At 42.1% G+C, this 10712-nt stretch overlaps 2 protein-coding genes across 2 annotated transcripts in view; both read right to left on the bottom strand.

Annotated features, from left to right (window-relative positions):
• Nucleotides 1-347: 347 nt before the first annotated feature.
• Nucleotides 348-1811, bottom strand: LOC137979673 (BTB/POZ domain-containing protein 6-B-like). Its single transcript, XM_068826985.1, has one exon. The coding sequence runs from the start codon at nucleotides 1719-1721 to the stop codon at nucleotides 357-359; it is 1365 nt and encodes a 454-aa protein (XP_068683086.1). The 5' UTR covers nucleotides 1722-1811; the 3' UTR covers nucleotides 348-356.
• Nucleotides 1812-2156: 345 nt separating this feature from the next.
• LOC137979672 (leucine-rich repeat-containing protein 74B-like) overlaps nucleotides 2157-10712 on the bottom strand; it is a 21738-nt gene continuing 13182 nt past the window's right edge. The window contains exons 9-13 of the mRNA XM_068826984.1: nucleotides 9926-10004; nucleotides 9702-9797; nucleotides 7671-7895; nucleotides 2788-2873; nucleotides 2157-2471 (exon numbers count right to left, since the gene is read on the bottom strand). Coding sequence (XP_068683085.1) covers nucleotides 2420-2471; nucleotides 2788-2873; nucleotides 7671-7895; nucleotides 9702-9797; nucleotides 9926-10004 — 538 coding nt within the window. The 3' untranslated portion in view covers nucleotides 2157-2419. The remainder of the gene's footprint in view (nucleotides 2472-2787; nucleotides 2874-7670; nucleotides 7896-9701; nucleotides 9798-9925; nucleotides 10005-10712) is intronic.

Genomic DNA, 10712 nt, shown 5'->3' with positions numbered 1-10712 from the left:
TGTAAATACCCCATATGTATTTTTAATCAATTTAACCTTTTTTATTCATCTTAATCATTGTAATTTTTATTGTTACATCAGATATGTAATTTTATCGGATGCTTTTAATAAAGACGTTATTATTAAGACGTTATTATTCAGTTTTTTTAACTGCAATATTTTTCTTAATAAACACAGTCTATCTATCTATCACGCCGTACGAAAGTTCAAAAACACTTGCTTGATTGCGTGTGCTCGATTCGCGTCGCTTGACGAAAATCTAATATTAATCGAAATACGAAGAGGTCACTTCTTCTCGAACGTTATGATTAATTTCCAAGTCATTTCTCAGTCACAGATTTGAGAACATTATAGGGTCAATCTAAGGAGTAAAACAAAACCTCTAGTACTTGCCTCGATTGGCCCTCAAACTTAAAGTCGATTCCATCGCATTTGACAAACTTCATTGGTACTCCTCTGTTTGGAGAAGCGCGTGCCTCGTTTGTTCCCACTATATTGATCTTGACATTGAATTGAGTTTCTCTGGAAACAAGAAAGGGTTTTGGAACAAGTACATCAAATCCAACTCTATTGGCCAGCTCCCGAGGGAGAATTCCTACTGTGAATGTTCCCCGCATGTTAGCAACTTCCTCTTTCAACCCTCGGCATCTGTAAACTCTGAGCTGCACCAAGAAGGACTTTCCCACGTCTTTATGCGCGTAAAGACGAACCCCTGCAAAGTACACATCTCTGCTGGTTAAAAACTTGAGGTTTTCCGACACAGAAGTGAAACTTTCTGAACTTGGAAATATATGATTTTCTCGGTATCTATAACAGCGAGACAACTCGATATGTGAGTTTTGGAACTGCAACAGCGGTCCGCGAGGAATACACGAGAACTTCATCTCAGGATTAGCCACAGCGCCTTGTTTATGAAATAAGTAAACTTGAGATATCTCTTCCTCTGTAAGTATTCCTGTAGGAACTACGATTTCACTGAACAGTCGAGGCGGGATTATAGGAAACCGGATCAAGTGTATTGCGTTGTTCAGCACTCTTCTTATCTTTTCCCCAGTAGACTCAAATCCTCGAGCTTTGCAATTGGCAGATGCCCAGCGCATTGCAGCATTAAAAACAGCACATTCCCCATCCACAAGGGTCAGCGAATCTCTCTTGAAAAGAGACGAGAGTGTGGCATGGCTGATCCAAAGAAGACCCTCGGTGTGTAGGCAGGCACTCGTTTTCGCGTCGAGGAGTTTCCAACACTGCTGTTCAAGATGAGTTTCGGAGAACAATCTTGCATGCTCCAAGATCCTGAACACATTGTTCTCTCTCAACTCCGTCTCCAGGAATTGGCAGCAACTCTCGGTCAGAAACGGCACTAAGTACTTCTTTGACAAGTACAACAACTCGAAAACGTTTCCAGAGGTCAAGTGCAGTTCATCCGAGTATAAATACCGCAGCAACTCTAGAAAACTTCGCGGGTCGCAGTCGTCGAGTGGGATCTCTTCTCTGGTGTCAGCCATACTGCTGTAGAACATGGCGCGAAAAACCGGGCTTCCAAGCGACAGAAGAAACTTATGAGCGTGTATAGTGCCCTTGTCTTTCTTGTCCATGGAGCTTGAATCTGTGATTACGAACTTGACATCGCTCATGAGTGAGTTATTTATCAATTGCGCGGCCCTCTCGCGAATGCTTCTCTTTTCTGTTTGCCAGTTATCGTAAATCGCTGCAAATGCCATGATTTGTCGAAACAGAAACCTTAGCTGATCAAATCTTTTACAAAAATCGAAGCTATGATGCACAGAAGTTTTTGTCACCAAAATAACTGAAAATCCCGTCAGTCCTTGCTATGCAAATATTCTAGGAGCGCTCCGTTAAATTCTCGAGATTCGTGTTGACAAAACGACCCCCAGGGGGCCAGATTAGTATGGAGTTTTTTTGTAAACAACTCTTTATTGGTTATTAAGTATGGTCTTTCGTAAGTCAGAAACCTTTGAATATCAAGAGATGATGTGTCTATTTACTTAGTAAAATAATTCGAGGGCGTAAATTTTAAGAGTAACGAAGTCTGAGAAAGGGTTCTTTCAAAGTGGCCAACCAATGACCTGTTTGAGAGTTCCTGTTCTCTAGGAACATTTTACTTCGGTATAAATCAAAGAGATCTTGTATTAAGGTGCAATAACTGTATTGTTTGTGTTTATTGGAAATCGTTATAAAAGAGTATGTTCATCAAAACAAAAGCTTTAAAATCAACTGCTTCTTTTAAATAAAGACAGCACGGCACACAGCGCAGCCGGGCATGATCTCCGACAAAGTAAACTTCTTTATATTTTAATGTTGTATATTTCTCATTTTGTACAAACAAATAGGAAAAAAAAAAAGAATTTCAAACATCTCAGTCATGATTGTTTTGCCTACGATAGTCGTTCAATCTCCATTAACTCTCTGCATCCTCTGGGGATAATTCTCGATATCCTAGCATCTTACTTCTGCAAAGAATGGAGAAAATCGTAATCGACCTCATAATTGACTACTTTAAACACAAAGTATTATAGAGCATGATACCCAGTAGTCAACAGGGGCCGACGCCACATCAGGTAAATATGGGGGCTACGAGCTTCTCCCGCAGTTGTCGCTCGGAGCTACTGTCTTACCTCATTTGGGGTTTATCCCGCGGAATACTAAGCTCTATACTACTGTTGGTGTAAAAGAGTTTGCTATTCCCCCCAGCCTTCTTTCTCCATGATGTCAGCTATTTCCAAGCCGTAGCTGTTTCATCGTTTTCCCGTACTTCATGGTACTTACGTGTAATTTATAAAACCATGATTCCATGGATCGAGCCTTGTAAGCAATCGGGCTGTTTGTTCCAACTTAAATTCAATACCAGCATTCTGCGAAGAATGGCAAAAAATTGAGTAAAAAATCATCATCTTAAAATCCTACAAAACAATGTATGGTTTGTGACTGGGAACTGCAGAATACAGTCGGCCGCCATGGTATTCTTGCAGTGGCACCGTTTGAAGAACGAGGCATATAACAATACACACCATTCATTGGCAAATTCTGCAATTTAGCTTGTGACTGTTTCTCTGTTAACAGGAAGTAATAATAATAATAATAATAATAATAATAATAATAATAATAATAATAATAATAATAATAATAATAATGAGTGTTTCAGTGTTTCCACTGAAAGGTGGCTCTTCATCTGTAAAATTTACAACAATAACATTTAATAACAATGAAAAATTTACAACAATAATAGTAATGACCATAGTGATATTAATAATGTATAATGTTAAAGACGCTACAGCAAAGGTATATAAATAAACAAAAATATAGACAAATCAAGAAATCAAACGTGCATTTGCCCTATTTATCAGATACTTCCTCACTTCTAAAATCACTAAAAAAATACAGAGTTCCTTGCAGCAGAGGGTAATGAATTAAAAACATTGGAGAGAGAAGGTGCTAAAGAAACCAAGATCAGGCCGCAGTTGCTCGAAGGGTGGATAGCACCATCCACTTTTGCTTGTGTTTATCCCCTGGATAGTGATTTATCTGGTGCATAGCGTTATCCACCATTTGAACAACCGAGGCCGGGCCGGTTTCGCCGGATAATGAAATCGGGATTTTACGTTTTAATCGAACTCAATATTCGTTCTGGAAAGGAAAGGAAAGGAAAGGAAAGGAACTTTATTTAAGTGCCTAGTCGTTCTAGCGCTGGAGCGCTAATCGGGGACACTGTAAACTGAAATGAGAGGGGAAACCGGAGTGCCCGGAGAAAACCTCTCGGTGCAGAGTAGAGAACCAACAAACTCAACCCACATATGACGCCGAGTCCGGGAATCGAACCCGGGCCACATTAGTGGGAGGCGAGTGATCTCACCACTGCGCCATCCCGGATTTTCTTAATTAAGAACCTTACAGGTAAATAAAGCCGCCAGGAAGCCAGTTTTCCGATTTTGTGCTAGATTTGAACATCCGGATTTGCAGACCAAAGCAGGTACCCACTATAAACCTCCCCCTACTTCCCTAATATTTTTCGTTTTTTCAGTTGGAGAACAACCAAGCAACGAAATTCACAATTTTTTTGCATTACTCTCTCTCTCACTGAACATTTCTTATTCTGGTGCGAGAGTAATCCTATTGCTCAACTGGAATACTATCCGACCCGAGACGGTTTCTCAACTTGCTTTGGGCTCCACAAAACCATTGTTGCGGGACAGATTTTGCACACACAGCTGCAGCGTTTTAAATTCTTTATTCTTGCATGGAATTTCGGTACTCTGGCGTTGCCGGCAGCCAACTCTCTCTCGCTCTCTTTAAAAACTGGCGTTTATATATGCTCTTGCTTAGCTATGATTGGTCAAAGAGCTTGCAAAGTTAAACGAACGTGATCCTAACACTTTCAACAAAGACGGAAAAGCTTGTGGTAAATACTTGCGGTGCATACTTCAGCCAAGCAAAATTCGAGTTGAATTGTTGGATAAGCTGATTCCGCGGTCCCTAACTTTATGCTAACCTATGCGGACTAACCGCGTGAAAACTAACACTACAGATAATTACGTTAAGATAACTGACATGGTCAGAGCCGCTAAGAAAGAGCCGCTAAGACGGTCCTCGTGTCTCCAACAACATCGGTGGAAATCCGGCTGTCGCCTAAAGCATTTTCTCGTGGGAAAGTTACTTAAATTAAGTGCGAGGGACCGGAGGTTGTTTGCGACACATAATTTGGTTTGCACGTTTCAATTTCTTACCTAAGTTCTTAGCACCGTGCATAGAGTACTTTGCATACAATAAAACGATCATGAAAATATTGCTTGTGTGTGGCATCCTTCAGTCTATAAGACTATGGAGTAGCACCCTGTGATTTGGATGAGGAGCATCGTCTTGAATGGCTAAAGAGACCAATTCTGGAAGAGCAGCTTCTGCTGCAAAACTGACAAACAAGGACCGAGGGCTGCTGTGAGGTAGAACAAGCTTGCTGTCTGGCTGCTCTTTTTGCTCTGGCTCTATCATATGCAGTACGAACTGCCTTCTCCCCACTTTCCAGACCTTGTGAAACAACTTGTTTCCACATAGTTCTGTTGCCCGCAAAAGCTTCCCATGACTTCGTGTTGATGTTGCACGCCTTCATATCACGCTTGCAGACATCCTTAAAGCGAAGGTGAGGTCGACCTCTTCTTCTTGACCCCGTTGCGAGCTCGCCGTAAAGCAGGTCTTTTGGGATGCGGCCATCAGCCATCCTGTGGGTATGACCTAGCCAGCGTAGACGGCTTTGACGTAGAAGTGTATAAATCGATGGAATCCCTGCTCTGGAGAGGACCTCATTGTTTGGCACTTTGTCTTGCCAAGTAATTCCAAGAATTATACGAAGACATCTTAGGTGAAAAGCTTGGAGCTTCCGTTCTTGAGTGGAATATGTTGTCCAAGATTCACTGCAATAAAATAAAGTGCTGATGACACAGGCCTTGTAGACATTGACTTTAGTGGGTATTTTCAGGTGTTTGTTTTCCCAAACTCTCTTGGCGAGTTTGGACAGAGTTCTGAAAGCCAAGGCTATGCGCTTACTGATTTCCACATCCATAGATAAGGTGTCAGTCATTGTAGAGCCTAGATACTGGAACTGATGGACAACTTCTGAGTTTTCCCCATTAATTTTCAGAAGAGGCTGGGCTGGTGTAGCCTGTCCCATAACCTGGGTCTTCTTAAAGCTGATTGTAAGGCCAAACTGATCACAGGAGTTGGAGAACCTGTCAAGTAGCCTTTGAAGTCCGTCTTCTGAGTGGGAGACGAGAGCTGCATCGTCAGCATACAGTAGGTCTCTGATATTGACTGTCCTCGTCTTTGACTTGGCACGAAATCTCGAGATGTTAAAGAGATGACCGTCAGATCTGGAGTGGAGGTAGACGCCATCAGTTGAAGACTTGAAAGCATGTTTCAGGAGCAGAGAGAAGAAAATACCGAAGAGGATGGAAGCTAACACGCAACCCTGCTTTACACCACTCTTCACTTCAAAGTCGCTGGAGATATCACCATCAAACTGTACAGTGACTCTATTTTATTGCTTAAAATATTATAAACTATGCTTCAACACCATGTCCATGTCCGGATATATCACTGCGTCCAGCGAATTGTAGTCTTCTGGCCTGAACGGTTCAGGGTTTAATTCTTGAAGACAGCAGTGGGAATGCGCCCGGCATGGACGCGATGTGGACCTGAGGCCCGTTTCTCGAAAGTCCCGGAACTTTACGGGCCATTTTCGGGTGACGGTCACAATTCCCTCTGTATCTCAAGAACGGATGGAAATTAAGTCGTCAAACTTCACAGTCATTTTGCTTTTTGTTACCTTGAAAACATGTTAAAAGATCGGCTTTCCTGAACAAGCAGTTGACAGGTTCACCAATGGCTTAATTCGCCTTTTCAGGAGTCCATGACTGGGAGCTTACAACTTCATTAGAGAGCCTAAATTAACCGCCGCTCATAACGATTTCATTAGTGAGGAACTACTACACTTTTGTCATATTAAAAAGCTTGGAATAGTGGTGAATAGTATGTTTTGAGATGAAGTCCTCGTTGCCGTTCCCTTCGTCGTTGCCAAAGCTCCCTATTAGGGACCTTAAGATCTACGACGGCGACGTCAACGAAAACGTCACCTTAAAATATAGCTTTTCTCTACCATAAGTCTTTCGTGATTATTCCTTAACGTTCACGTCGTACAATGTGGGCGAAGTATTATAGAACTAAATCGGCACGAGCGGTTTCAGAGTGAAAAATTGAAATAGAGAATGCAAGGTTCTGTGTTCCATGCTCAAGTTGTCGTCAAAACTTCAAATGTGGTGATTTCACGTCGGCGTCATGCAGAGTGCCGCAAAAATATGCGCTAAAATGCGTGCTGCACGTGCAGCATGATTATTCAAGTGATGCTCTTTTAACCAGTGATATCATTGTTTTGTGGCGTTGTCGACGTCGCCGTCGTAGATCTTAAGGTCAGGAGCCCATCTGGAGCGTGCAACTTCCATACAGCGCCGGTCTGTGAAACGGTGTTTTCACAAGTAGGTTTATTTTTAGACTAGCCCTTCCCGCGAATTAGGTCAAAAAACAAAGGCAGTTCCGGTTCGGTGACCCTATGACTTCAGCTTAATTTCTTGTAATTGGTAATCGGGCTCCTGTGGGAGTCTCATTCGCGGGAAATTCAATCTAAAAATAAATCGGTCGGTGAAAACGCCGTTACACGAACACAGTAGAGTTGTAGGCACCGGGTCATGGACTCCTGTTAAGGTCCCTGATATCGTATTTGAGGAACGGCGTTTAAATTACAGACCGAGTTATTTTGAGATCGATTTTTCCACGAAACCAGACCTTTCCAGCTAATCAAAAGGCTTGCATGAGAAATTATCACCCGTGGGATTGAGAATGGTCATTCGTGGAAGCCAAATCTTATTGAAGATTTCGTCTAAAAATAGCTTGATCTGTGACAATGCCGTTACATAAACCCAACCTCGTTCCCAGGGATTTTCTCCGCCGAGGAGAGGGTGGGCCTCCGCCGAGGAGAGGGTCGGCCCACCCCCTCCTCGGTGGAGAAAAGCCCTGGGAACGAGGTTGACATAAACCCAGTATTGCAGTTGCAGGCCCCATTTGGGGTCCTGGCCTTTCTTAATGAAAAGTACGCTTTCCATACAAACCTTTAAGCAAATCACAAAGTCATTTCTTGATATTGTACGTCCGCTGTGGGAGTCAAACTGTTGACAATATTCCAACCACTGCTGCTGATTTCTTGATATATAATTCCTCACTAAAATTAATGGATGTTTAACACCAGGTTGCAGGTTGGCAATAATCTGAATGTCAGGTTTCACCTCTCGCACTTCCTCCAACAGTTGGTCGAATCCTTCGTCTAAATATACGTCCTAGAAATTAAAGACCAAGATGGTAAATAGTACTTAAGAAAAATAGAATAGAAAAAACAATATGAATTGAGTGGTATACTTGAAATTGAAGAGGTTTGTTGGTAGAGATCGGAGCTCGAGTATACGTACCGGTATCCATCTCTATGTGTATTGTGTCGCATGAAACTGCATAGACCTAATTGGCTAACGCAATGCTGTACCCAATTCAAACACTTTTGGAATAAAATGTTTTGTTCCAGGTATTTCCATATCATTTAAATACGAATGCTACCGTCATTATCATGCAAATACGATGCACAAAGAATCTTAATCCCGGAAGATTTGAATTAGATACAACACTGATCAGAGTTAGTCGATTTGGTCTATTGTTGGTGATCATTATATTGACGGTGATGTTGATGATAATGACGGTAACGATGTCCGAAAAGAAAAGGTGCAGAAGACAGCAGCAACAATTCATCTCCACCGGGTAAACCTCCTCTTAAGGAGGAGGGCTTATTTATTTATTTATTTATTTATTTATTTATTTCGAATTTTAAAAAGAATTCAAAATAAATAAATACCCCCAATCCCCAACTCCACCCTCTCCAAAAATTTCCAAATTGATTGAGGGATATGAATTACCTTTTTATGCCGGTATGGACACCCATTCCAGTCCAGAGGAGGCAATACCGATTTAAAACACGAAACACTATCAGCAGCTCATCAAGGAAAACCTTTATCTCCCATACTTGGTCCAGGAGTCAACCCCTTCCCGAGTAGATTTATTTATAGAACGCCTCCCTTGGGAGCTTCAGCACGCCCCCTGCATGTTAAAAAAAGCCAATCAAAACAAAGCTGTCTCAGCATCAAGGGAAATCTGACACTTTTCGCGGGAAAAACCTGTTCCTAAAAATAAATTTACTCGGGAAACGGTTGACTGGCTTACGGAGGGGTTTAATTAAGGAGCAACGGTGGCACAGTCGGTTAGTGCGCGGCCTTGGTGCAAGAGGTCCCGAGTTCGATCCCCGGATCTCGCATCCTTGTTTCTATTTCTTTCCTCTCTGTGTAGCTTAATTAGCTTTAAATACCCGTAAAACGAAGCACTGGTGGAGAGCCGGGGAGTACAATGAGCGCTCCGCCGTCGATCTCAGGTTTGTCAATTGAATTACTGTTTCGAGTTATCGACGCTAAATATGGTCGCTTTACTTTCTTTTACTTTACTGAAGAAATAAGCGGTGATAGAGGTTCCCCTCCATGAGCTACTGACACATCTTGACACATCTGTGGCTTTTGAGTATGAAGAATAGAATACGCCGCATTTTTATTTCTAGCAGATTCCGAACAAGGCATTGTTGCTTTTTGGTGTTGACGGTAGTGGTGGTAAAGTAAAGTAAAGTAAAGTAAAGTAAAGTAAAGTGGTGCATTTATATAGCGCCCTTATCACTTACGTCTCAAGGGTGCTTTACAATGATCAATTTACCCCCAGCGGACTGGAAGCATATACAGGCGCAAATTGCAGCCGCTTCTAAGCAGTCCATGCATGCTGGTACTCATTTCACCGACCTTGGAAGGATGGAAAGCTGGGTGAACTCTAGCGGCAAAGATGGTCACCAAATATTCCAGTCTCGGCAGAACCGGGAATGGAACCTGGGACCTTAGGGTTGGAACGCAGAGATCTTACCACTGCGCCAACCCCTCCGCTCTCCACGCTCTCCGTGGTGGTGATGATGATGATGATGATGATGATGATGATGACGTTGATGATGACAACAAGACGACGATTACTATGACGATGATGATGATAATGGAGACGTTTAGTCTGACCTTTAAGTGTAGTTCTGTCAACGCACTATCTGCATAGTTTTTCGCCGATGATAAAATGGCTTTCGCCCCTTCATTACCGATTGGGTTGCACCCTATCTGTAGAAAAAAAAAAGGAATGTCAAATAAACTCTGATATGCTAACGTCGGAGTTCTTGTCTTGCACCAAAGAGTAATGGCAAAATTGCAGGGAAAAATAAAGCGTTCAAATAACTAGAAGTTATTACCTTGAGAATCTCCAGCGTGTTATTACCTTCCAATCCTTTAGCTATACACAAAGCACCCTGAGTTGTAATTCTGTTGTTACTGCGAACAAAGATGAGAAGGCCGTGGTGAAGAACTGAATTTTATTTCGTTTCGAATTGTGCAGCAACAAAAGAACAGAGTCGAGGTTCAGGGGAATAATTTGCATTTCCTTTGTTTTGAACAAAACAATATGCTAATTATTCCCCTGAACCGCGACACTGTTCTTTTGTTGCCGCACAATTCGAAACTAGCCTATTGGGGACTCTGTATACGTACATAAATCAAATCAAATCAAACAACTAATAGAGCGGGTGTCAATTGACTGTTGAAAGTAATTAGTGAATTGATTTGGTTTTCCATTACCTCACTCAGTGCTGGGTTCAAATTTCTCGCGCCATTTTTTCAACCAATCAGAACTGAAAACAAAACCAATCGTGGCTCGCGCGTGCACATTTTCCCGCGGTTTTTGTCGGCTACGTGTAATTACTTTGAGTTTTGATTGGTTTACTGGATTGTGTAAAATTGTAGGTTGGTTTTTGACGAGAGGGGAAAACCGGAGTACCCGGCGAAAAACCTCTCGGAACAGAGTAGAGAACTCCAACAAACTCAACCCACGTGTGACGCCATTTCCTGGGAATCGATGCTGAGAGATGGGTGCCCTCACCACTGCGCCATCTCTGCTTCCTGGAGATGTCTTTAAAATTTCGTGAAAAAAAACTCTTCAGCACTCCAGAATTTATTATTTTAATTGGTTTAACACCTTTAAGA

The sequence above is a fragment of the Montipora foliosa genome, chromosome 12 (assembly GCF_036669935.1).
Source record: "Montipora foliosa isolate CH-2021 chromosome 12, ASM3666993v2, whole genome shotgun sequence".
Lineage (NCBI taxonomy): Eukaryota > Metazoa > Cnidaria > Anthozoa > Scleractinia > Acroporidae > Montipora > Montipora foliosa.
This window is presented reverse-complemented; position numbering and strand designations above follow the sequence as displayed.

Excerpts from the sequence above, each read along its gene's own strand:
- LOC137979673 (XM_068826985.1), bottom strand. The coding sequence starts at position 1,721 with ATGGCATTTGCAGCGATTTACGATAACTGGCAAACAGAAAAGAGAAGC.